The 25,666-nt window shown below is 51.6% G+C and overlaps 1 protein-coding gene across 7 annotated transcripts in view; it reads left to right on the top strand.

The window, feature by feature from the left end:
• LOC115660918 overlaps positions 1–22,367 on the top strand; it is a 67,543-nt gene extending 45,176 nt beyond the window's left edge. For 3 of the 7 annotated variants that reach the window (XM_030582822.1, XM_030582823.1, XM_030582820.1), the window contains 4 exons: positions 5,520–5,684; positions 15,938–16,261; positions 18,833–18,925; positions 21,473–22,367. In XM_030582822.1, the coding sequence (XP_030438682.1) occupies positions 5,520–5,684; positions 15,938–16,261; positions 18,833–18,925; positions 21,473–22,015 (1,125 nt within the window). In that variant the 3' untranslated portion in view covers positions 22,016–22,367. Of the gene's footprint in view, positions 1–5,519; positions 5,685–15,937; positions 16,443–18,832; positions 20,355–21,472 lie in introns of those variants that run through there. The other 4 variants (XR_004002976.1, XM_030582821.1, XR_004002977.1 and 1 more) reach the window with 4 other exon arrangements.
• The last annotated feature ends 3,299 nt before the right edge of the window (positions 22,368–25,666 follow it).

The raw sequence follows: 25,666 nt of genomic DNA, 5'->3' as shown, positions 1-25,666 counted from the left end.
TTGAGACTGGCTTCACTTACGTCAGAAGGGGGTGGCTTCTGCAGCTCTAGACTGCGGGACTCTTGGTGCAGAGTGCAAGAGCACAGATACTGAATGCCCCAGAGGCGCCCCGAGGAGCCTTTGTATATGGGAGACTGATTACAGTGTGGCCTCAGAAGTCAAGTGCCTGTTAATGTGGATGAATTTGGGGAGCTTTAGTACTCAAGAAAGTGAGAGGACTAAAGGCTCTGGCTAAAACCAGGTATAATGCAGATAATAGGTATGCAAGACTACCCCTCAGAGTTCTGCCAGTGCACCTTGATCCTCACCTGCAGTACCCTGGCTATTCCAGTCCTGGGTCACACCTGAACAATAGGCAATCCTGCCAAAAGAGGTGACAGTTTTGCAACATAGACAATTGTCCAGCTGGGACTAGTACAAGATAGCAGAGTAAGAAAGTCCTAGAAACACTGCTGGAAACTGAGCCCCCAACTCTGGCCCTTCTTGGATATTAGGATCCCTGCAAAGGAAATTGTCAACATGTCCCTTGAGGAGGGAAATCTACCATGCACCTCAAAGTGGCCCATAAGTCAGCAACAGTTGAGAAACCAGCTTCTCCAACGATAGCCTGGTACCCAGCTCCCCTTCCATTCCTGAGCAAGCTAACTGAGAAGCAACCACGGGTCATCGCCATCTGCATCTAGACACTGCCAATATCCTGAACCACTCAGACTTCAGAGTAGTAACATCTCTTGACCAGGGACGGGGCAGTACACCCATATGCCATTGCTGGGCCTCTCTCAAGTGTTTGATACAGCTGACAATGGAGTCCTTCTGTCTGTCCTCAGAGACATGGCAAGGAGTTGTGGGTTAATGCTGCGGTGGCTTCAATCATTCTCAAGCTGCACCCGGAGAGTCTTAATGGACCTCTGCTCCTCCAGCTCCAGAGCCGTGGCCTGCAACATCCCAGAGGAAATCCAACCTTTTCCCCAGCCTGGTCCATATCTGTGTGGAGCCACTGGAAGAGATTGTGAAACAGTGTCGGTCTGAAAGGGGGTCAATTTTGCAAATTTGCTGAGGTGCCAGTTAGATTTTAAAGCTGAAATTTAACAACCTAGATTTACCAACTGCATAAGTGTTATACTTAATGTTAAATGAAATTTAATAGGATAGCCTCTTTTCACTGACTTTAAGGAACGTTAGCTTGCTAATTTAATGCTAGGTTCTTTTCAGGCCAGCTTTTAACTTAAACAGTATTTCTCAAATCAGGACATTTGGTTACTTTTAACTAATATTTCACCCAGAACCACAATATACAATCAACTGTTTACCAATCAAGTGTACACACAGCTGATGTTGTAGGCACGTACTGCACAGGCACCAATACAATCTTGCCAGCAGTTGTCAAAAAATAGAGTTGAGGCTCAGCAGTTACACCAAGGAACATGCAAATCACCAAGATTTCTTACTACAGTTACTTATGAACATATTTTTTTAGTACCTAACACATTGATCACCCTTCTAACATTTCTCCAAAGAATAATGATATACTTGTCTGTAAGACACTTTTAAGAATACAGTCCATGATATGGGAGTGCATTGGTCCAAAAGGAACAAATGTAGACAATCAAAAGCAATTGCTTGAAGTTATGGTTCAATTCTCTCTTAGGCCAGTTTTGTTTGGCCCTATACATGAAGGAACGAAGATAAAATAAAACTTCCGGTTCCCTAGTGTCTGCTAGAGAGTGTAGACTTAATCAAGACAACCTGCAGTTATTTATGTTACAGAACAGAAGGGGAAATACAGTCTTGGAAATGAAATCTCACCACTTCTTATCCTCTTAACCCTAGAATGGGGGAGAGTCCTTTCCATGCAGCTAGTCCAGGTGTTCATCGCATTGGGGATCCTGCAGCTTCTTTGGGGGTTCAGACAACTTGGGGGTCCCACGTGGTGACCTCAGTTTTCTTTATCCTGATTTCAGGGCTTGGTGGAATGAGCAGCCCTCTGATTTCTGTTGGCCATTTGCCAGATTGCTCTCAGCTTTCAGCTTTGAGTTTCTCTGCTGCTTCCGTTGATATCCAGTAGAGAGCGAGAGTGTGTAAGAAATTTCTTTGATGGTTCCTTTAGTCTGAGGTTTGCTCATTTCATGGATTGTATTTCATAATTTGCCCTGAGTATTGATTTGGTATCCCCCACCTTTTAAGCAATTTCTTTTAATATTCCAAAGTTTTACCCTGGTTAAGTGAATATGTCTTTCAATAATTCTTATCACTGCTAGGGTACAACAATCATTTACCAGGGAAACAAAATATCTTAGAGTCTTCTAAATCTTATGGACGTGATCCGTACGTTCTCTGCTTTTATCTAATACTCTTCACTTCATGCCTTTCAAAGCTTGTCATATACTTTAGGAACAAGAGAGTTTATTTACATATGTAAATGGGGGGATTGATCCCACTATTGTGGGGAACTTTCTTGGCTTATACACTACCCTGGTGGAATGGGCTAGTGAAAGGATCCGAGTCCACACTCCCAACTCTCTTTACTGAGAGGCCTCCCTGACCTCGAGAGCTCCCCTTCCACTCTCCTGTCTGGCAGAGTCCTTGTAACCCCAACAAGGCTGGGCCCAGGATTCCTGGGGGGCTCGACCCTCAATCTTGTCATGGTCACTTAGGACAGGGGCTCGGGTGTCCCCACTCCAGGGTGCTCCTTCCGCTCTGGATGCTTCCCTGACCCACTGATCATTGCATATAGTTCAAGTAAATACAATTTATGAAACAGCAACCAATTAAAAATAAGGAAAAAATGGGAAAGGCTAAAGGAAATCATGTAACCCTGCTCTGTCGCACGAGGACATCACAACCAGCGTCTCTGGAATGCAAGGGAAGTTCAGTTTGTTCCTCACAAGTCCCAGGCCTCTGCCCAGGCCTTGGCTGTGCTGCAGGGTTCCTGCGTTTTGGACACTTGCTCTGGCGATGGCCACTCGCCTTCAGGCTCTAGGTGGCAGGACCCTCTTCCCAGCATTGGCCCCTCCGTTGAGGTTATGATCCTCCCCAGGTCTGGCCTACAAGGCCTCTTGGCTGGGGGCATCTCTTTGTGCTGGGTCTTCTGCCTAGGTTCCCCCTCGCTTTCCACAGCTGCTCACTGCACCTGGCGCCAGCCCCAGCACGGCTGCTGCTCTGCCTCCAGCCCCCTGGGCTGCTTCTCTAGCCCCTCTGGCTCCTGCAACTCTCCTCCCAGCACGGATTTGCTCTCTGGGCTGCTTCTGTGGATGTTGCTGTTACAGCTCTGTTCCCAGCACTGACCTGCTCCCTGGGCTGTTTCTCTGGTTCTCTCTGGCTGGCGCGGCTCTACTCCCCAGCTCAGCTCGGGCCCCTGCTCCCTTAGCCCGGCCCCACTCCAGCCCGTCAGCATAGGTACCGACTTTTCAATGTGCCGGGGGGTGCTCAACCCCCTCAGCTCTACTCCTGGCTCAGCTCCCACTCCAGCCCTTCCTCCAAGGCTCCACCCTGCCCCGCCTCTTCTCACCCAGTTCCACCCCCTCCCGGCACCGGCCTGCCTGCCCCAGCCACCCCGAGTCCCAGGCCCCCGGCCAGCCCTCCCCAGCTGTTCCAGCCAGCCTGAGCCTGCCCACCTCTGCCCTGGCCAGCCTGAGCCCCAGCCCACCGCCCTAGCCACCCCAAGTCCCTAGCTTCCGCTGGCTTGGAGGGAGAGGCTGAGTGAGGACAGCATGGGTGGGGCCACGGCCTGGCTGTTTGGGGAGGCCTACCTTCTCTTGGTCTACTCTATCTGCTGCCCATGTCCCCAGACAAGACATCTCCCCTGTTGGGATAGGCCTATTGCCTGTCATTGCCTTTAGCCCTAAAAAGAGACAGAGTGATTGCCACCTGCTGGTGAAGAGGGCAGCCAAAAAATTGTCAACAGCATATTTTCAAGGCATATTTTAACATCTGTGCATCTTACAACGGCACGAACTAAGGTGCCAGCCCCACCTAGCCACACCCAGCTTCTGCCTGACCTTCACATCAGACACAAAGCCAAAACCTAGCCTAAGTGTCTCAGACTGAATCCTGCAAAGATCAAGATGCTGCTGGTGGGGAGAGGAAGGATTTCAGAGAACGTGCCATGTTTGTATCACCACCCTCCTTCCCTGCTTGTCTAGACAGTCAGTGTCCACCTGGATACCCCAACAGACACAAATAATTAAAGTTCTCTTCCAGCCATGAGTGGCAAGATGATCATTCCTCTCTCCTGTCAGGTTCAGTCATAGCAACGGTGATGCTCCCAATCCCCAGTTATTGGAATGGCGGGGTCAATTTTTAAGAAGCTGTAGTTGTTCCAGAACACAGCAGCACAGGCCTCAGAGAGCCCAGCAGGATGCTAGTCCCTGCTCTGCACTGGCTCCAGATTACATTCAAGATCTTGGTCGACCCCTTCAAAGCCTGGGATTGGCCCGAGTTACATGCGAAATCACCTCACCTTGTGAGATCATGGCCTCCCACAACAGCTGCTGGAACAGCAGGGACTGTCAGTCTCAAGAGCAGGACTAGTTAATGCAGGAGGCTGGGCCATGAATCTGGAACTTGCTGCCAGACGGGACCAGAATGGGCGTGATTCTCGGAGCCTTCAGAACACAAGACAAAAGCAGCTTTAGAGCTATCTTTGTGCATATGAGCAATGTCGAGATCCTGCTGGCTGCAAGGATGAGAGGGAGCAATTTCTCTATCTCCAGGCGCACTCTTTGTAGTGAGGGGCTCAGATGCTACGCTGATGAGTGCCATGAAAAAACCTAGACAGAGAGACAATCACTTGTTCCCTGAGTCAGGCTGAGACCCGGGAGTGCCTTATTTCTTTATAGATTCCAAGCTAGAAGGGACCATTGTGATCATCTAGTCTGACCTTCTGTATCACACAGGCCACAGAACCTCCCAAATATAATTCCTTGAGCAGATCGTTTAGAAAAACATCTAATCTTGATTTAAAAATTGTCCGTGATGGAGAATCCACCGCAATCATTGGTAAATTGTTCCAGTGGTTAATTCCTCTCACCGTTAAACAATGACACCTTATTTCCAATCTGAATTTGTCTAGCTTCAACTTCCAGCCACTGGATCATGTTAGACCTTTCTCAGTAAGAGCCAATTATTAAATAATTGTTCCCCATGTAGGTACTTATAGACTGTGATCAAGTCACCCCTTAACTTTCTCCTTATTAAACTAAATAGATGGAGGTCTTTGCATCTATCTCTGCACAACAGGTTTTCTAATCCTTTAATCATTCTCGTAGCTCTTCTTGGAACCCTCTCCAGTTTATCAGTCTCCTTCTTGAACATTTTCCTTAAGCCAGTACACCTTGTGCCGAGTCCCGAGTGCACATTCTGTCCCTAGCACACCCCCAGAGTAGCATCAAAGAATCCTGTGGCACCTTATAGACTAACAGACGTTTTGGAGCATGAGCTTTCGTGGGTGAATACCCACTTCCTCAGATGCATGTAATGGAAATGAGAGTAGCATCTCACTCTGTCTTCTCTTTTCAAAGGACAGCCGTTTGAACAGCAGGATCATGCTGGGAGTAGAAGAGATGGCGGGGCTCAGCACCTCCTCCTCATCCCTTCCCACCCATCAAACCCTGGTGCTGATGGACCCTGATGGAGACAGTGGCAACATCATCTTTGAAGAGGGAGCCAATTCTCTGGCAGGGCAGGTAAGAAGGGAGCTGGAATTGTAGCAGGACAGTCAGAGGAAGGATGACCCAGCGGTTAGGGTACTAGGCTGGGCGTTGGAGACCTGGATTCAAGTCTCTGCTCCACCACAGACACGATGTGTGACTTAGGGCAAGTCACTTAGTCTCTCTGCCTCAATTCCCCATCTGTAAAAAGGGGACCTGAGCAGGTTTGTGAGGTAAGGATTGTTTGGGGCTGAGATTCCAAGTCACAGTGCTATATAAGTACTATCGCTCCGCAGTCAGAGCCTGCCTGGATACCAGGGGCGGCTCCAGGCACCAGCGCAGCAAGCGCGTGCCAGGGGCGGCCTGCTGGTCGCTGTGAGGGCCAGTCCCGTGGCTTCGGCGGCAATTTGATGGCAGATACGCTGAAGGCACGGAACCGGCAGATCACCCGCAGAAATGCCACAGAATCCGCATGACCAGCAGACCGCCCGCAAGTGTGCCACCGAAGGCCTCCTGACTGCCATGCTTGGGGCGGAAAAATCACAGAGCCGCCCCTGCTGGATACACATTTCATGCCTTGTATATGGAGAGGTTGGAAATACAGGGCAGTAGTTTTAGTCAAAGGGTGAGGCAAGAATGCATATGACTGTGTTTATTGCTGTGACTGTGTAATGCATTGGCGGGCGGCGTCCCTCCCCCTCAGGCTCAGCAGGAGGCCACTCTGTCTCACTGCATCACAGCGGTGGAAGTTAACTAGCAGGGGAACTAGCAAAGCACCAGTCTGTAGCCCTGTCCCCTTGGGCAGGGCCTGGCAATAATCAGGCGTCTCAGAGCTCAAGCCTTCTGGGCAGGGCAGGGCTGTCACCAGCCTAGGGGCTCTGGCCCTTGTGGGGGGAGAGGACGACAGGGCAATCACTAGCCTAGGGGCTCTGGCGCTCGGGGTGGGGAAGGGCAATCACCCCTGCTGTTCTCTCCACCAGCTCTGGAAGCGTTCCATCCTTGGCTCTCAGAGCGTACGCCCAGGTGGCCACAGCCCCTCCATGTTATCTGTCCCGACTGCCCCCTCCAGCTCCATCCCCAGTGACCAGGGTCCCTTCCCCACCCTGACCAGGAAGCACAGTGTCCGTTGCCTCCTGGCACCTGCCTTGTCCTACATGAAGACCTACATGTGGGTGTTGGCGCACGTGGTGGAGCCCACGGCTGTGGTGTATGGGAAGGTTGTCTTCTTCCTGACACTGGAGGCTGCTGCCCAGGAGGCAGTGGAGAAGGGCCTGGCGGGGGCAGGGGCGGGGGGCATATATGTTCTCAATGAGCCCCTTGAGGACCTGGGCGTAGGGGTGTTTTTCACCTCCATCCCGCGCTTCCTTCCCAACACTGCCCTATGCCCTTCCTTTCCACCGTAGGGAAGCCCATCTCTGTCACCAGCCCTCTCCCATTGGGCTGTAAGGACCCTGCCCTCTGTCATACTCTCTCCTTGTGCTGGCAGGTGCAGATTCAGTTACCGTCGGCGGCATGTGACGGGGTGGCGCTGGAGGGGTCCTTTTTGGTGCCCTTCCAGGGGGCCCACTACCAGATGCACTATTCCTCGGGAGAGGCCCAGTGTTACCACTGCCGGGCGACGGGGGACTGCTCCTCGTCCAGCATGGAGGGACACCTGGGACCCCCGAGACCTGGGAGGGCACTGGCCCTGCCATCGCCGGTGATCCTGGTGGTGTGGCCCCTGTAGTCACCATTCCTCCTGCTATCGTTCCTGCTCGGGCCCCAGCAGCAGCCCCCCTGTCACACCCAGATGAGCAGGTGGGCCCTGCCTCTAGCCGGAGTAATCTGGCTGGGTACTCGTTCAGGGGAAGTGTGGCATGAGGAAGGCGCAGGTTCAGCACCCCTCAATGCAGAAGGGAAGGAGGCAGGGCTGGCTCCAGGGGCGGCAACTCGGGGATGGGGCGGCACTTCCAGGGATTCAGCGGCAATTCGGCGGAGGGTCCCTCACTCCCGCTGGGAACGAAGGACCTCTCGCTGAATTGCCACAGATTGCGATCGTGACTTTTTTGGGGTTTTTTTTGGCTGCTTGGGGCAGCAAAACCCCTGGAGCCGGCCATGGAAGGAGGCCCCCCACAAGACCATGAGGAGGGCCACTGCTGCCGAGCCTTCCACTGTGGCCCCTGATAGCGCCCAGCAAGTGGAGCCGGCTGAGGTTACCATGGCAGCAGAGGGGGGCAGTACTGACCCCCTCTTGGAGTCTGTCCCTGAGAAGGCCTCAGATGGAGTTGCCCCAGCCCCCATGTCATCTGTGCCCTCCATCGATGATGGGGCAATTGTTGCCTTGGTTGCTGGCTGGGAGGACTTTAGGGCAGTGGAGGGAGACTGACCCCAATCACCCAGGGCCATTGCTAGCAGACCTAGTTCTGGATGACAGCTTAGTCACGTCGCCCCCTTTTCCTCAATCCCCTTGCCCCTGGCTGCCTCTGCTGCTCTCGACTCTGGGGCTCCCCTGGGTTCCTCTATCTGCCCGCCCGCAGATGGCACCTTGTTCATGGCCGCCGAGCCCCTGGTCGTGACGACTGGTGCTGAATGATCAGGGCCTGAGCCCTTGGGTGCCCCCCACTCTGAGGCGGAGCAGCTGCCTCCCTTCCCCATTGGGGACCCTACCGCTGATGCCACCCTGCCCAACGCCGTGGTTGTGGGTGCTGAGCTCGTTGCAGTGTCTGGGCCTGGCATTGTTCAGGTTCCCCCTCCCGTCCCCTCAGCCCCTGACTCCGGTCGAGAGGTGCCATACCCTCATAGCTTAGCTGCTGAGGATCCATAGCCCACTTCCGCCCCTGCTCCTGATCCCACTTCTGGCCTCAGCCCCACTCCTGCCCCTGATGTGTTACCTGCCTTCTTCCCCTCTGCCTCCCGTACAGCTGCCACCTCCGGAGTTGTCTCATTTCCCCAATATTCGGATGACCCTCGGGGGCGGTTTTTGCTTCTCCCTTCCCTGACCCTTTAGGGGCTGCTCTGTTCCCTCCGCCACTCCCTCCCTTGCTGAGGATGGGGAGGGGGAAGGTGTCAAGGCTGATTCTCCGCACTGGCACTTGGAGTGCAGAAGGTGGGGCCCGCAAGGATTGTATCAAACTCCCAAGGTTACAGCTTTTATCTGACCTTGGCTTGGTAAACGCTGCCACCACCCAAGGGAAAAACTCTCTCTTGTAAATCCTGCAAACACTCACTTGGGAAGTTCTCCCTGAGGCTCTTCGGCTTTTCCACCCCTCCCTCGGGGAAGCCGAGAAAGAAAACAAACAAAAGGGAAACCCAGCCATTGCCACCAGCTTTTTGAGGAACGTATGCACAGACCGTTTAGGACACAAAACCAATCAGGTTCTTAAAAAAGGTAAATTTTATTTTAAAAAAAGAAGAAAGGAAACACATCTGGAACATCAGGCTATTGCTAGATTTTAGAGAGCAACTGAATGGGTTAAACACCAGGAATGGCTCCCTGGGATCCAGTTTAACATTACAAAAGAAAACAAAAATACCTGAGCTTAGCACACAGGAAATCCACAAGCCAGAATAAAGAAATGAACCTGATCACATCTATCTAAACATTCCCTGTCCCAGTGAATCCTTCTAGTTATGGAAGATGTTTTTTCATACCTGGTCCAAACTTTACACAGCATTCCGGCTGCCCCATCTCTTCAGCCAAGAGAGAACAGCAGAGAGACAAAGGAAAAGCTTTTTTCCCATTTTAAAAAGCTCTAGCCTTCCCATTGGCTCTACTGGTCTGGGGCCCACTCCTTTTCCTTTACCTGGGGGATTTTTTAACCCTTTACAGGTAAAGCAAGCAGAGAACAGACACCAAGAGGGAGTTCATAGCTAACTGGCTGGCTGGGTGTCCATAAAAGGAAGCTACCTCCCCGCTCCTTAATTTATCACAGACGGGTTGCGTGGTGCCACCGCTACAGACACCGTGTGTCTGCCCCATTTGCCTGTCTCTGTGGACCGCGGGGTCATCACAGGGACCCAACCGGAGGACGACTGCGGGTCTGTGACTCCATCCCCCGCTGCATTGCGGAATGAGCTGCGCCCCTTTCTGGTAGAAACCCGTGGTTTCAAGGATAAGGTGCAGCTCGCTCTCCAGCTCTGGGGGGACTTCCACTTCATCCTCTGGGCCATCAAGGCTGTTTTGGAGGAGCGGAGGGGGACCCGAGAGGCAGGACATTGCGGCCTACCAGTGCGCCCCCAACTTCTGTGACTCCCTGCTGGCTTTTGGAGTTGGGCATGGATTGTTGTGAGGCCCGCTGGGGGCCGCCGACACCCCTGCCCGCGAGAATCCTCCCCAGCCCTCACTATGAAACCAATCATCTTTGCCACCTTAAACACCCGGGGCTGTAGAGTGGGTCTCCGCAGGTGCCAGGTGCTCTCCTTCCTTCAGGAGGGAGGTACTCTGTGATTTTCCTGTAGGAGACCCACACAGCTCCAGCCACCAAGGCTAGTTGGAGGCTGGAGTAGGGGGATGGGGTATACTTTAGCCCCTCAGCACTCATTTGGCTGAGGTGGCCACTCAGTTCTCCCCCGGCCTACAGCCCGAGGTGCTGAAGGTCACTGAGGTCATGCTGGGTTGTCTGCTGCACCTCTGGGCCTGGTCAACATCTGCGCCCCAAACTCAGGCCCGGAGTAGGTGAGTTTCTATCAGCAGGCATCCGCCTTCCTCGGCACCTTGGATCCTCATGAGTGCCTGGTCTTGGTCGAGGATTTTAATACCACCCTTAAGGACCAGGACTGCTCTGGGCTCGGGAGCAGCCAGGCCACCGCAGGCATGCTCAAGGAGATCATCAACCATCACTGCCTGGTGGATGTCTGGCATGACCACCACCCGAATGACAATACCACCTTTACCTATGTGCAGGTGGAGGTCGATGGGTCGCACCACTCCCAGCCGGACCGCATTTATCTATCATGTTTTCATCTAGCACAGGCTCACTCCTCCAGTGTTTGGCTGACCGTGTTCTCGGACCACCATTTGGTGGCTATGATGGCCTCTCGTACCCCAGAGCGGCCGGGGCCAGCCTATTGGCATTTGAACAATAGCTTGCTGGAGAATGTGGACTGCGTGGCTTCCTTCTGGGAGTTCTGGCTGGCCTGGCGGGGGCAGCAGCATGCCTTTCCCTCGGCCCAGTGGTGGTGGTATGTGGGGAATGTGCGCGCCCAGCTCTTCTGCCACAACTACACCTGGGGTGCCAGCCAGCCAAGAGACGCGGTGATAGAGCAGTTGGAGCGGAAGGTCTTGGCGCTGGAGAGGCATCTGGCCACTAGCCCTGGGGTTACATCCCTCTGTGAAGTGTGCTGGAAGAAGCGGGAAGAGCTCCAGGTCCTGGAGGACCATCGGGCCCAGGGCACGTTCATTCGATCCCACATCCATCTCCTTCAGGAGATGGATTGCGGTTCCCGCTTCTATGCCCTGGGAAAAAAGAGGAAGATTAAAAAGCACATCACCTGCCTTTTGGCAGAGGATAGCACCCCCTTCCCCACGGATCTGAGGAGATGCATGGAAGGGCCAGGGCCTTCTGCGCTAACCTCTTCTCCCCAGATCTGACCAACAAGTCAGTGCTTGTAGGGTGCTCTGGAACAAACTCCCGATGGTCAGCATGGGCGACTGGGACTGGCTGGAGCTCTCACTCTGGCCAAGTTCTCTGAATCCTTCCGTCTCATGTCCACCAATAAATCTCCGGGCATGGACAGGCTGACCGTGAAGTTCTACCATGTGTTCTGGGACGTCCTCAGCCTGGACCTTGTCACCGTCTGGGCCAAGTCTTTGGAGTGCAGCGTCCTCCGTCTGTTGTGCAGGCAAGCTGTGCTCACTTTGCTACCCAAGAAGGCAATCTCTGCGACTTTTGGAAATGGCATCCCATCTCGCTTCTCAGCACGGACTAAAAAGTCATAGTGAAGGCCATCTTGCTGTGGCTGGGGTCTGTGCCGGCAGACGTGGTCCATCCCAACCAGACCTACACCGTCCCGGGCCACACCATCTTCAATAATTTGTATTTGGTCTGGGACCTCTTGGAGCTCGGGCTTAGGGATGGTCTGTCATTCACCCTCCTGTCCCTGGACCAGGAGGAGGCATTCGACAGAATGGACCACGGGTATCTCCTGGGCACTCTGCAGGCATTTGGCTTCGGGCCCCAGTTCATGGGTTTTCTCCAGGTGCTGTATGCCTCCAGAGTGCTTGGTCAGGTTCAATTGCACCCTGACCGAACTGGTCAGCTTCAGGCAAGGGGTACGTCATGGGTGTCCATTGTTAGGCCAGCTGTATGTTCTAGCAATCAAGTCCTTCTTCTTTCTCCTCCTCTGGAAGTTGACAGGATTGGTACATTGAGAGCCAGAGTTGCTGCTGGTCCTGTTGGTGTTTGCCAGTGACATGCTTTCCATGGTCCAGGACCCAGGTGACCTGGTGCAGGTGGAGGCCTGCCAGGTGATCTACTCAGCAGCCTCCTCCGCCTGGGTCAACTGGATCAAGAGCTCTGGCCTGATGGTCGGGGCAGGGTGGCAGATGAGCTCCTTCCCACCCGAACTTCAAGCCATTCGATGGAGCACGGGTCCACTGTGCTATCTCGGCGTCTACATTTCCACCACACATCCTTCTCTGCCAGAGAACTGACAGGATATGGAGGCCAGGGTGGGTGAGCAGCTGTGGAGATGGATGGGACTCCTCCTGTGCCTCTCCCTGGGAGGGAGGGCACTGGTACTGAACCAGCTATTCCTGTGCATGCTCTGGCACCGACTCAGGACCCTGAGCCCGACCCCAGGGATCCTGGCCTGGCTCCAGAGGGTAGCTGTGGAGTTCTTTTGGCCAGGGCTGCACTGGGTCCCTGCAAGGGTTCTGAGTCTTCCCCGGAAAGGAGGAGGACAGGGCTTGGTCTGGCTCTGCAGCCAGGTCCATGTCTTCCACCTCCAGGCCCTGCAGAGACTCCTTTATGGTGCAGGTAGTCCGCCGTAGAGCACGTTGGTGCACTCCTTTCTCCGCTGCCTCCAAGGGCTCCGATACGACTGGCAGCTCTTTATTCTCCACCTGAGGGGTCTTCCGCGAGACCTCTCTGAGCTGCCGGTCTTCTACCAGGACCTCCTCCAGACCTGGAGACTGTTCTCGGTGACCAGATCTGTTGTGGCCACCGAGGGGGCGGACCTCCTCACAGAGCCACTGCTACACAACCCCCACCTTCATGTGCAGGTGGAGGCTGGTCCTGGAATTGGAGACCTCCTGGACTATGACGAGGGGGACTGGATCCCTGACTGCTTGGTCAGCGCATGGGGGTCTCCACCCTTCAGATCCCCCTGCGCATATACGAGGAGGTGGGAGCAGCCTTGTCTCCCCGCCCGCCCCTCACCCCCGGCCCTCTGGATCTTTTCATCGGGCCTGTGTTCCATGAGCCCCCTTCAGTCCCCTCCCTTCCATAACCTGAGCTGGATGTGTGCCCTGCAGCCGGTTCACTTCCAAACTGCGCCACGGGACCAACTTTACATGCTTCTGCTCCACATGTTTCACTTCCTCACCCTTGTGTCCCGCCCTGATACCAAGTGGTGGGACTATCTACCACCTGTAGAGGATGAGAACCCCAGTGGGCCAGCCTCTATTCCATCCTAGTCCTATGGCCTGCTGGGGATGTTGGTTGGAGTCATGAGGGTGGGTGTGTACCTGGTGCAGTTCACCCCTGTCAAGGCTGATTCCCCACTCTAGCACTTCGAATGCGGGGGGGGGGGGCGGGGCGGGGGCGGGGAGCGCAAGGATTCTAAACATTATTCTGGCCACTCCAGGCTGGTATTAAACTCCCAAGGTTACAGCTTCTGTCTGACCTTGGCTGGGTAGATGCTGCCACCACCCAAGTGCAAAGTGCCCCAACCCTTTGAGAACCCAGGAAGGCGCACTTGGGAATTCCTCCCTGTGGAGAACCCTCAAGCCCTTTCACCCCCCACTCCGGGGAAGAGCTGAGAAAGAAAAACAAAGCCACCAGCTAATTAAACAATATGTGCACAAATCTCTTAGGACCCAAAAATCTGTTCTTAAAAAAAGTAAATTTTATTAAAAACAAAAAGAAAGAAAATACACCTGGAAACTCAGGCTATTGCTAGATTTAAAAAAAAACACAAGGATTAAGCATCAAGAATAACATTCTTGGGGCCCAGCTTAAACGTTCCAAGTAAAACAAGAGCACCTGGGGTTAGCACAGAGGAGTCAACAAGCCATAAAGAAATAAAAGGACATAAACCTGATTGCGTCTTCCTAGGCATTTTCTGATCTACTTACATATCTGGGGTTTCAAATGGCCCAAGCTTCTTACACCATAGTTCCAGCCCTGTCTGCCTCTCTCCGAGAACAACAGCCAGACAAAAGGGGAGTCTTGTTTCAATTTTAAAAAGTTCTAACCTTTGGCCAGGTGCCCACTCACTTCCTTTTACCTGTGCATCGCAGTGACTGTTAACCCTTTACAGGTGAAGCAAGTAGAGAACAGCTACTAAGGGATTATATAGCTGCTGGCTGGCTGGCTCCATAAAAGGGAGCTACCCCCTCCCCTTCATTTATCACACCCCCATCCCCGAAGCCTGCACTTTTTGCAGCATGAGGGATAACCTGGCGCACGCCTATCTGGAACGTGCCAGGTTGCAACCCCTATTCCGACTCCTCCAGAACCTCACTTTTCCCCACACCTCTTCATATATTCACACCCTATCCGTGACCCCCCAAAGTCACGAGACCTCTTTGTCAGCCTCCTCCTGGTCCTGGCCAAAGTAGCCATCTACAACCCCAGCAGGAGGAGGATGGACGGGGAGGTGCTTTGCGACTGTGGGGCCTATTTCTGCTTCTTCCTGGTCTCTCACACCCGGGCAGAGTTTCTCTGGGGGGCATCCTCTGGCCGGCATCCTCTGGCTCCCTAGACAGCTTCGAGGATCAGTGGGCACTCTCGTTGGTTCTCTGCTCGGTGTCCCCCTTTGGATCCCTAGTTCTGAACCTGTGACCTTCACTCCAGACCCTGTTATTCTTTAGTTGTCTCCCGACTTCAAGGCTAGGGGAGGAGCCTGTAGAAGCGAGCTGCCATTACACCTGGGATTGGATTCTCTGTTGCATGTGTTGGCTCTGCTACCTGTACCTCTGCAAGGCAAATTCAGCTAAGCAGCCTTACAGGGCTACTCAGGTCCTAAGGCAGAGTGGCAGAGAGATGCCTTGGTAATAAGCTCCTGTTCAGAAAAAATTACACTGGGCTGGAATGTCTCCCCCTTCTTCTTGTATGTGTGTAGGGACAGGAAGAGGGGGTTGGGTGGCTGCTGTTAGTTTAGTAACAACCAGTTCAGCCCTTTTTTGGAGGTTGCACCTGACCCCATTAGAACTCTTGAAATGCACTGTTAGCGTTAGTGATCAGTGGGGCCTTTTTGGCCTATAGTAAGTGGTTTTTCCTTTCCCCATCTTTCTCCTCTGTCAGTCAAGGCCATTGGTGTGCTTTGGGGACTGTGGCCAGAAGAAATGTTGAGGAAGGATTTAAAACCTGTAATATCCATCAGTACCAAATTTCTGCGGGAGATTTTCTTCGGAGGGTCAGAAGAAGTGTCTGAGCAGCCAGGAATTCATGCTGATTGCTTCTCAGTGCTTAGATAATTCCACTCAAATGGCTTTGTTTGAAACCTTCATTTTTGGCCTGGACATAAATCCCTGAGTGTGGGGGGTGAGTTTTGCCAAGACTTGCTAAGAATAAAAGGGGGCAAAATGTGGAGATTAAAGGGCTTTGACTTGACTAGAGCTTGCCTCTTTCTGTTTCCCTGCAACCCCCCCATGTCTGCTGCTGAAGGCCAGGTGGGGAGAAGGTACCTTATACAATTGTCTGTATGTATTACACATGATGCTTGCAAGCCTTAGACCTGGCTTGGGGGCACTGCACATTGGTCTGGTGGTGCAACGGGGGTTTTGAGACTACACAATAGCAGAGTTTTGCCTCCCCTTCATGACCCTTTGTCACCCTCTGATTTTCTCCTTCCTCATCCTTTAACAGTAGCAGCACTTGGCCAATTCACATTTCTGCTGAAGCTTAGCATGGGCACAGTAGCCGAGTCCCACCTTTCTGTTCTTCCCAGACCCAGTCAAGCTGCCTGCTGTCTTGGCACCTGCCACAGACAGGACCCAAAGCAGTCCGTTTGGGTCCTGAGTGTTACTTCAGGAGCAGGGAGTCAGACTTGAGGATCTGGTGCTAGAGCAGGATTCTACACTGCATCTTCCCTTGCCCTCTCCTTTCACTGCTACTCTTAAGGCACCTCTTTCCTTCTCCCCACAGCCCAGTGAGGGGCTGGATCAGAACCTGCTGGAGAAACAACTGATTGAGCTGCACCAGCAGAACCAACAGCTGCTGGAGGAGAAGAAGGAGATGGAACAGAAGCTTCGGGCAGAGATCCTGCAGCTAAAGGAACATGTAGGTACAGAGCGGGAGTGTCACCTCACGGAGCATGCACCGGGGACTGCAGCACAGCTGGATGGGCCTCCTGAGAGATCATACAGGGCACAGGGTCTCCATGACAGGCATCCTGAAGGGCTCTGGCAGCTGTTCTTCAGGTGTGAAATCTCTTTGGGGAAGCAACAACTGGACTTGGGAGAGAGGCAGGTCAGTGGGCCTTTCTTGGAGGAGATCTGACTGCAGGACTATCTTTTCAGGTCTCTCTGCTTGGGTGAGCTAGGGGGCAACCTCTGGGTGATCCATGCAGCCTGTTCTGTGGAATAGCAATGAACAAGGCCATCTATCTGCTCCCACTGCACCACCCTGGCTGCCTCTGACATCCCATCAGGTTTGAAAATCTGCAGCCCAGGAAGGCTGGGAGAACAGTAACTGGGGGCTCCTTGTTCTTCAGCCCAAATGGTTTTGAATTCCTGCCATGGGGTGGGAAGAGGAGAGGGGAACTCAGCTTTGGAAACCTTGTAGAGGAAGGGGGCAGAGAGCAAGGCTGCTGGAGAATACATCCAGTTAATTTAACATCCAGTCTGCCTTGCTGAGTCCTGCAGTCACAGTGCATGAGTTCTCCAGACTGCTCTAGAAAAGGGCACCTGGAAGCAATCTGGCTCATCCTTCACCCTCCTCCATATCTCAGGCTTCTGACTTTTGGGTTTAAATGCTAAAGACCAACAAAATACTCCCAATACCAGCAAACTGAAATTGGCATTTATCCAATAAACCACCAGAAAAATACTGGAAACGGTTGCTTGTATCTAAGGGCTTGTCTCCATGGAGCAGTAACATGCTCTGTGAGGCTGTGATTTCTGAAGGGCACTAATGTGTTATGTGTTAATTGGTCCGCGTAGACCTTGCTCTTGTGCACTAAAGGTTCCTGAGTGTGCTTTAAGGTATGCTTTTGAAACACTACTACCATAAAGTCTACTCGGGAACATTACAAAGAGATTACTCATTGCAGTATATACATTACTCATGACAGTGTATGCAAAGAGACAGTCTAAACCCTCCTGATTTTTAGAGATCTACCTAGAACGCAAAAATCGAAAACTGAAATTAATAACCCGATGAACAGAACCGTTGCCCATATCACTCATTTCAATACATGCTTTCGTTCTTGCCCAGTAACATTTCAGACCCAAATGTGAAAGGATCTCACCTGAATGTGAAAGAAGATGGAAGATCTAAAGGAGAAAAACTCAGTTCTCACTTTTTGTTTGGGTGCAGCAGAGTCAGATACTTTATTCTGTTTAGCAGCTACAGCAGGGAGAGTGCACTAGGACATAGGGTCTCCCCTTCCTAGACAGGTCTCTCAACAGGTAAACAATTACAGCAGCATTTATACTTTTGCTGCAGACAATAATAAGCAACAGCTGCATTTTGTTTATAAATAGTTCATCCTGATATCTTGTTTTTCTCACTCAAGAGACTCCAGTCTACATTTTGTATTATCTACACATTATCTACACAAGGTCAAAACAACTTCTCACATAGTTCTTTTCCACTCACCTCACACAATCCTCGCTTCTACAAATCTCATGTTATTAGGGTTACAATTAGCCTAACTCTTGCTAACAGAGACTGTCATGCATTAAGATCCCCTACAAATCCCTGTCAGTTCTTTCTCTGCTTCCACAGATCTAAAGGAGTTACGTGTGTATAACCCTTTTCCTTCTTGTATCATCCTGGTCACTTCCTACCTCCCTCTATCTTCCCAAAAGCCTCCCTGCTTAGCCCATGGTAGATGGGACGTGCAGCAGAGGGAGAGAGGAGACTGCATCAGGCCTAGCATGCAGGGTTACAGATATGTCCTGTTTCTCCCACAATCTCAGGTCACCCACAGACTACTGTCCCCACAGCAGTGAAGCTTTGGGGGCAGACACCTGGGAGTTCCAGACACTATCAGAATCCAAATGGCATTGGGAGTCAGAGTCAACTCCCACCTGGCAAAAGCACTCAGAGCATTTGGGGATAATCAATCCCAGCCAGCTACTGTCGACATGAAGAGAGACTCCCTTAGCCCCAGTGCTCAGCTGCCTCTGGCTTAGAGGCTTTGGAACCTACTGGATGAACTCCTGACCCTGCTGCTGTCAGCAGGAGTTGTGTCACACTGGGATTTCACCCATTCTTTTTGCTGGGTGCATATATAATCCTTATGGAGATGATGGGTTGTTAGCAGTGGCTACAGCCCAGGCAGAGAGAGGGTAGAGTGTATTCCGGCTTTTTTCCTTTCTCTGCCATTGTCCCTCAGTCCTGACTAGCAGCCCTCCCTGCTGTTGTAGTTCTGGGCTCCTCCTGAACATGGACTGGCAAACATCATCAAATGATGTGGCGTTTTGGGATGTGGGGACAAAGTGGTGATCTGCAAATGCATTTACCAGAGTCAAAACTGCACCCAGGTCCCCAGAGGTGACCAGTGAGGTTAACTGTAGCCACCTGATCTATGCTCTGCTGATGTCTAGGTAACCCCTAGAGCTTAGCGCACAATGCAGAGCAGGATGGTGATGCAATGGGGAAGTGGGGGAGAGCAGCAGTTGTTACAGTGCCTTGTGCTATGGGGAACCAAAGATTTCTGTATCCAGCAAGCTGTCTGCTGCATTGGGTGTGACCTGCTTTGCTTGTGTTTTGGCATGAAGGAATTGGCCACTGCCAAATATGACCCTAGCTCCTATTTATGATCAAGGGTGCCTCTTTCATGCTACCTCCATGTGAGTGCTTTCTTTGTTTCAGATTGCCAGCATTGTCCAAGCTAACATCCGCATGGCAGAGGAGCTGAAACGGTACCGAACCTCAGATGACCTGGAGAAGAAAGTCAGCAAGATGGTAGGTCTCCCTCCTTCTCCTTCGCTGCTTGAATGATCACCTTATGCTGTAACCATTTGACTCCAGCTTCATGGTTAAACCCTGGGGCATGCTGAGATAGGAGTTTTGAGCTCAACATTCTAGCTGTGGCTGTGAATGCTTCACAAAACAACAAGAACAGACAGAATTTCATGCATTGTTTGTTTGTTTAACATAAACACAGTGCCAGATTTTCGACTAATGCAGCACCATTGTAGTCCGAAAACTCAGCATCATGGGGCCAGGGCATGGGAACCAGGAAGTGAAACTGCCCAGCCTGGTTTTGCTATCCCACGAAGGAAACAAGCAGCATTAGTGATTAAAAGCTATTTAGTATAAAACTCAGAGCACCTGTGTTAGTAATTTAGGTGCTGAGCACCTCCTGGAGTGTACTTAACTCCCACTGAACCTGTGAGCACATCATCCTCCTCTTCCCCAGGATGTGCTGCCAGTCCACCTCATCCCCTGGACTCTTGGACAGGCCTCTCTTTTGCAGCTCCAGGCTCTGAAACTATTTCCTTTTCCACCCATCTGTAGCACCAGTGGTGACAAGAGGCAGCAAGCTAGCTCCTCTTCCTCATTTCCAGCTGCTTTTAGAGCACTCCAGGTTCTGCCTGGCAGTGTAGAGCCTGGACATGCATTAGCAGCAGCTGGAGAGGAGAAGGAACCATGACCATGTGACCACCCTGGTGTGCCAGCGTGTGACTTTTTGCATGGCAACTCTGGTGCCATGATATATATTTTCCAAGGGGTGGGTTGGGATTCTCCTCTTCCTCCCTATACTCACAGTTTGGAAAACTCTTTCTGCCATTTATTCCTAAAGCTTTAGACCTTTACAAGGTCTCAGGGTCTATGTCCACTTGGCAAAGCCAAACTGTCTGCGAACGTTGCCTGCTGCATCTTTGCTTTGCAGCTCCTGATGTCTGGGACCGCAGGTCTGGAATCCTGGTCCACAGGGCTCTTCTGATATGTCTACACTGCAGTTAGACACCTGTGGCTGGCCCTGGTCATGACTCCAGCTCGCACTAAGGGGCTGTTTAACTGTGGTGTAGACGTTGGGGCTCTGATCCTGCGAGCGAGGAGGATCCTAGACTCTAGCTGAAGCCCCATGAGCCTGAGTCGGCTTACCTGGGTCAGCCAGGGCCAGTCTAATTGCCATAGAGACATACCCCTAGGGGCTAGGCTGTCCTGACCTGCCACCCAGTAACCTGCAAACAGCTGTAGGAGTAGCAGCTGAACTCTGACAGAGAACTCCAGCCCTGGAATCTGATTGGTGGAACACGGGCAGTTCTGATTGGTCTCCAGCCTCTATTTTAACCCAAGCACAGGAACAGGAAGTTGTCCACACAACTGGGTTCTCCCTGCTCAGGACTGCTTCCTCTGATCCCTGACCCTGTCTGCTTCCTGACATGTGAGTGACGGTTGGTTTTACCCTCTGGCTTGCCTCAGACTCTGACCTGACCTGACCTGGCCTGGCCCCCTACTCCTGCTCTAACCACTAGGTCAGCCGGCCTGTGCCCCAGTCCAGACACCTGTAGCCATGACTGTAATGTCAGGTGCCGAGCTAAGGCAGGAGGGGTCAGTAGTTGGAAGAGTTTAAGGCAAATGTAGATGCTCTAGGAAGGGAGGTCAGTGACTCAGCAGGAGGTGCTCTTCTCTTTGAGTCATTCCTAACCCCGGCGCCCCAGCACGGTGCTGCTGAAGGTCGCATGACACTTTTCACATAGTAGAAATGTTAACCCAGGTCCAGCTCCTCAAAGGTATTTTGGTGCCTAACTCCCAGTGATTTCAGTAGGAGCTAGATGCCTAAAGCAGAACCTTGCTCCAATTCCAGCTCGGGAGATTACAATCTAAGGTACCTCCCTTCCCTGCATTCTCCTTTCTAGTTCAGCTGGATGGGCTTTTCCATTTCGTTTCTGCCCTAAGCTTTTGTGCAGCATTGTTATGGCTTTTAAACAGCTGTCCTATTCCACACCAGAGGGGGCTGCATATCTGTGATGGATGAATTGATTCCTATAACCCAGTGGCACCCAAACTTTTACTCTTATCCCCCCTTGCTAATAATGGAATGCGGCCACGCCTCCCTCTCCCCCCAGCTGGGAGTGGAGTTGCAGCTGAGCCAGGGCTGGGAGCAAAGGCCGGTGGCTGAGCCATGGTCGGGAGCTGGTGGCCAGGGAGTGTAGCTGGGACCGCAGCTGTGGCCAGGACTGGAGCAGAGATGAGGACAGAGCGGGGCTGGGTGGTTCCTTCCCCATCCCCCCATGGGGGCTGGCTCTGGCCATGCTGTTCCCCCCGGATGTTCCTCCACACCCCCTAAAGGGGCACACCCCACAGTTTGGGGACCACTCCTATAAATAGTTTGTAAAGCTCTTTGGCCTCCATCAGGATGAAAGGCACCACACTGCTGTAAGATCCTTCTCGTGATGTAATCTGCCAGTGATGGCTCCTGCCAGCTCCAGCAGGGACCGCAGTATCCTATGGGATGATGGGCTTGGCCTCCTAATTTCAATGTGTTTGCTTTGCACGCAGGTTGAGCAGATGGAGTGGCAGCACCGAGAATTGCTGCAGATGCAGGTGGCAGCCCTGCGGAAGGAGTTTGCCCAGAAAGAGAGTCAGCTGACAAACGGCAAATCCACACCTCCAGCAGACGCTTCCCTGGAAACCAGGGAGCCGGCTGTGACCTCCTCCATGCACACTTTTCTGGCCAACCCTGCCCTGGCCTCCACAAACAGCACCCAATTCACCCTGCCCAACAGTCCCCAGGACACTGTGACGCCCAGGCCGTTAGACATTAGCACTGGGGATGTTGTTTCCTTCGTTGATCTGCCAGAAAGCTTACCTGGCACTGGGGGCAACAGTCTGGAAAAGCTGGGGATCGTGGATCTGCACCTGGACACGAAACCGACCATAGTGAACCAGGAAGCTGGCTCCCCACCAGCTCATGCCCAGCTCCTACCCATTGGCGAAATGAACGAATCCATGGGACTGCTCCCTTCACCGAGCAGAGAGAAGCGGCTGGCACAGCCCATGTTGGCAAGAGAAACCAAAGCCAAACAGCAGCGGACAGTCTGATCCCACACGGGGAACTTACACCACACAAGCCTCTCTCTTCCTAAGCCAGTAGCCAAACAAACTTGCCAGTTCCCTGTTTTGTAGCCAGTGCTTTAAACTGATAGTTATACATGGTGCTGTCAGTTATTAAACTGCCCTTAAGTTATAAACGTATCCATATATTTAAGTATGAAATTCTTTCCTCGGTGTATGTCTGGGGCGTACTGGGCAGAAAAGAGTTACGCACACCACAGGGCCCAGCTGCCTTTTCTCCAACAGAATAGATTTAACCCCTGAAATGCCTGTTAATTAAACAAAATAAACTGATTGTGTCATTCCATGAAATGGGCAACAGGGGAGGCTCACCTGATGATTACCTGTTCTCTTCATTGCCTCTGAAGCACCTGGCACTGGCCACTGTGAGATACAGGATCCTGGGCTAAATGGACCTTTGGTCTGATCCAGTCTGGCCGTTCTTATTTTCCAAAAGTTCTGCACCATTCCAGTATTTGGGCCAGAAAATGGAAGGTGTGTTCAGAGGCAATAGAGAAATCTGTCTCCCTCCGTTCACGTTTATAGCAACACTGTTAACACACGAGGCAAGTTCCCTGCCCGTTCACTGCTCCAGCACCCCGAGGAGCAAGATTCTGCCAAAGGAGTCCCCATCCCAATGTCCCTGTTTCAAATGCTGAGCTAGACCTGAGGAGACAGGAGCAGGGGAGTTACAAGAAATGGTGCTGAGGAGCTGTGAACCTGCCATCCACTCCCTGTCCAGGGGAGCTGTGGTGGTGGTTGCTTAGACAGGTGGAAATATCTCATTGGAGCAGTTGCACCTAGGACCTGGCTTTTCCCACCTTCGCACCCTGAACAGGCCAGCAGAGCAACTGACACCTCACTATCTGCTAGCAGAGGAGGTGTGTGAAAGACAGTTCAACACAGACGTCACGGTCCTGTGGTGGGGAGCAGAGTGGACTGACAAATCTTTCTTAGCATCTCCGTTTATCTGTGAGCTTCCAGCACCAATAGGACTGGAACTGAGCCCTTGTTCTTTTGTAAGATAAAGGAGGTGATTAGCAGTGTTCAAAGAACCAAGTCCAGATTAGAAAGCAGCTTCAGAAGTGACTTGGCCAGCAAATGATTGAAACGGGCACTGATGTACAATATGTCCATAGTTTGTGACTTGCATCCACAGTCACACTGTGTGTCATCTCTCATCTTCTAAAGATGTAAGAGGTAACAGCATCTGCCATGCAGTTTTCTGAAATAATTCAATGTGGATCATTGTTTCTGGGGTAGGTTGAAGCCTGAAAGTTTTTTTGTGGGGTCGGCCATCAGGTGTGTATTTGTGCATCAGCATTCTCTGAAAACACTCCCCAGCGGCCCTAGGATTGAATGGGGATGCTGAAGGCATTTACCCTGATCCCCAAAAGGCTTTCAGAGTTCAGCTGTGTCATCGGAAGGTTCGGAAGCTCCTCATGTATTGGTAAGTTCAAATTAGCCATGGTTTGATTGTATTCACAATTGTACTCTGGATTTTGGGTGCGGGTGTATGTGCTAGAGTGGGCGACCATTGATTTTAATGTTCCCGTTATAATTTTTATTGCAGCATTAAGCTGCACGTCCAAAAACTTGGTATGTAGCTGTCCATGCACACTATTCTGCAGTTGAGAGTACCCAGTGCCAGAGCGCGTGTGCATCAACACTGCATGTTGGGCCTGCAGATTTTTGGATGAGGCTAGTCCTTGCTATTACCTTTTCACATATCTTCCATGCAAGCTTTAGGAACCAAGCTTCTGGTCAAGGTTGCACACAAGTACTTTGGACAGGGCTCACTTCTGACCCGTTGGCCTCAAAACGTGACACAGAGTTGTTCCTTTGTGGTTCTGCTGTTTACTTGAAAGGCTATTACTGAGATTTTGGAGGGGTTGAGGTGGAGCTGCCAGTATTAAAAGTATTATGTTGAGGTCGATGGCCAAGGTGTCACCACTTGTGGTAAGATCTTTGTCCTGTACTGCAAGATTGATGTTATCAGCATAAATGAATTTATACAAAACTGTGTCAGGTAAATTACTAATGTAGATGTTAACTAGTAGAGGAGCCGGCACAGATCCTTGAGATACACCATCACTGGGGGTGCCTGCTTTGCTGATCTGCCCAGTCAGAATCACACTGTATCTTTGATAGCTCAGCATTGATGTAAGGGGTCATGTAATGCTACAGCATTTGATGGGTCTTGATACCCAGAGCAAGGGCCCATATCTCCATAACTGATCCCTGCAGGAGTGATGGAGGTGGCAATCAGGGTACAGGTGAACATCTGGCAGTTTCCTCTGTCAATTCTGCCCCCCAGGTTTGCTGTTTTGCTATATATTTCAGGAAGTGCATAGGCTACCTGGGAATGCAGTGGGAATGATGCACATCGGACTGAGTTCCTCCCTGGAGTAAAGCTCATTGGAGTCAATAGATTTACACCAGGCATAAACTTGGCCCTAGAAAGAGCTATGCGGTTAAGCCAAGGTGAAGTGTGATTCTCGATGGCAAATGCTGTTAAATATTCTTTTGATTTCCTGTGCACTTCCTGCTGATGAAGGGCTGGAGAGACAATTCTGGAAATTTAAGTCCTCCTGTTTTTCCATAGGTCGGATACTTTACTGTCAGCAGGAGGGAAGCTTCCCAGACACTGCCCTGCCGATGAGTCTCAGCCCTGAGCTTGAGATCAACCTCTAACAGCGAAAGGCCACACTGGCCTTGAGCTCTCCGCCGGGACTGCCCACAAGGGCTTATCTTCACATGTGACATACCGCACCCCTGTAGCATTCAGGTGAAGACACTACTATGCCGATGGGAGAGCTTTGCCTGGCAGCGTAGTTAATCCACCTCCCCGAGAGGCAGGAGCTGTGGATGGGAGAAGCTCTCCCATTGACATAGCACTGTCTAAACGATGAGGGTGGGGTGGGGTGTTAGGTCAATGTAACTGTGTCACTCAGGGGTGTTTTCTACACCCTTGAGCAATGTAGTCGTACCAATGTAGGGCTGTAGTGTAGACCTGGTCTCAGTCACATTATTCTGGTGACTATAATGCTTTAGTTTCCCACTTACATTGCAACGTGATTTTAGTCTTTGCTATATGCTTGAACACCACTAGAGTTAGAGATTCATGCTCCACACTAGATGACAGCTGGAATTCCAAGGGAAGCAGCTTGGAGGCGCTACAGCCTCTCAACAACACATATGTAAGAATTGTTTTTAACATGGGCCCAACCTCCTTCTCAGAAATGGCTGAACTGGTTTAGCTGAAATGTTAAATAAAAAAGAGAAAAAAAATTAGCCTGAGGTAGACACCCAGCATGGAAACGTCAGCCTGAATGGTTGAAGTTTGGTCAAGTTAAAAGTGACTGAAAACAAGATCTTATAACGGAAAGTGTTGGGAAACCTTACGCATAGGTAGCACTACCAGCCTGGTCTCTAATAAAGTCCTGGGGCGCCCTCAGGGTAGAAGTGTAATATATTTAGAGGGAAACCTGGATCAAGACACAGCTGATTTTTAAGGGCACAGGAAGGTGTTGGCATTGGAATCCAACAGCAGCTCTTCTCTAACTGACCTGCTCTGAACATCTCTCAGTTCTGAGGTGGTTGAACTCTACCCCTGGATGTGAATTTTGCAGCTTGGGC

This window comes from Gopherus evgoodei, chromosome 13 (assembly GCF_007399415.2).
Source record: "Gopherus evgoodei ecotype Sinaloan lineage chromosome 13, rGopEvg1_v1.p, whole genome shotgun sequence".
NCBI classification, from domain to species: domain Eukaryota; kingdom Metazoa; phylum Chordata; order Testudines; family Testudinidae; genus Gopherus; species Gopherus evgoodei.
This window is presented reverse-complemented; position numbering and strand designations above follow the sequence as displayed.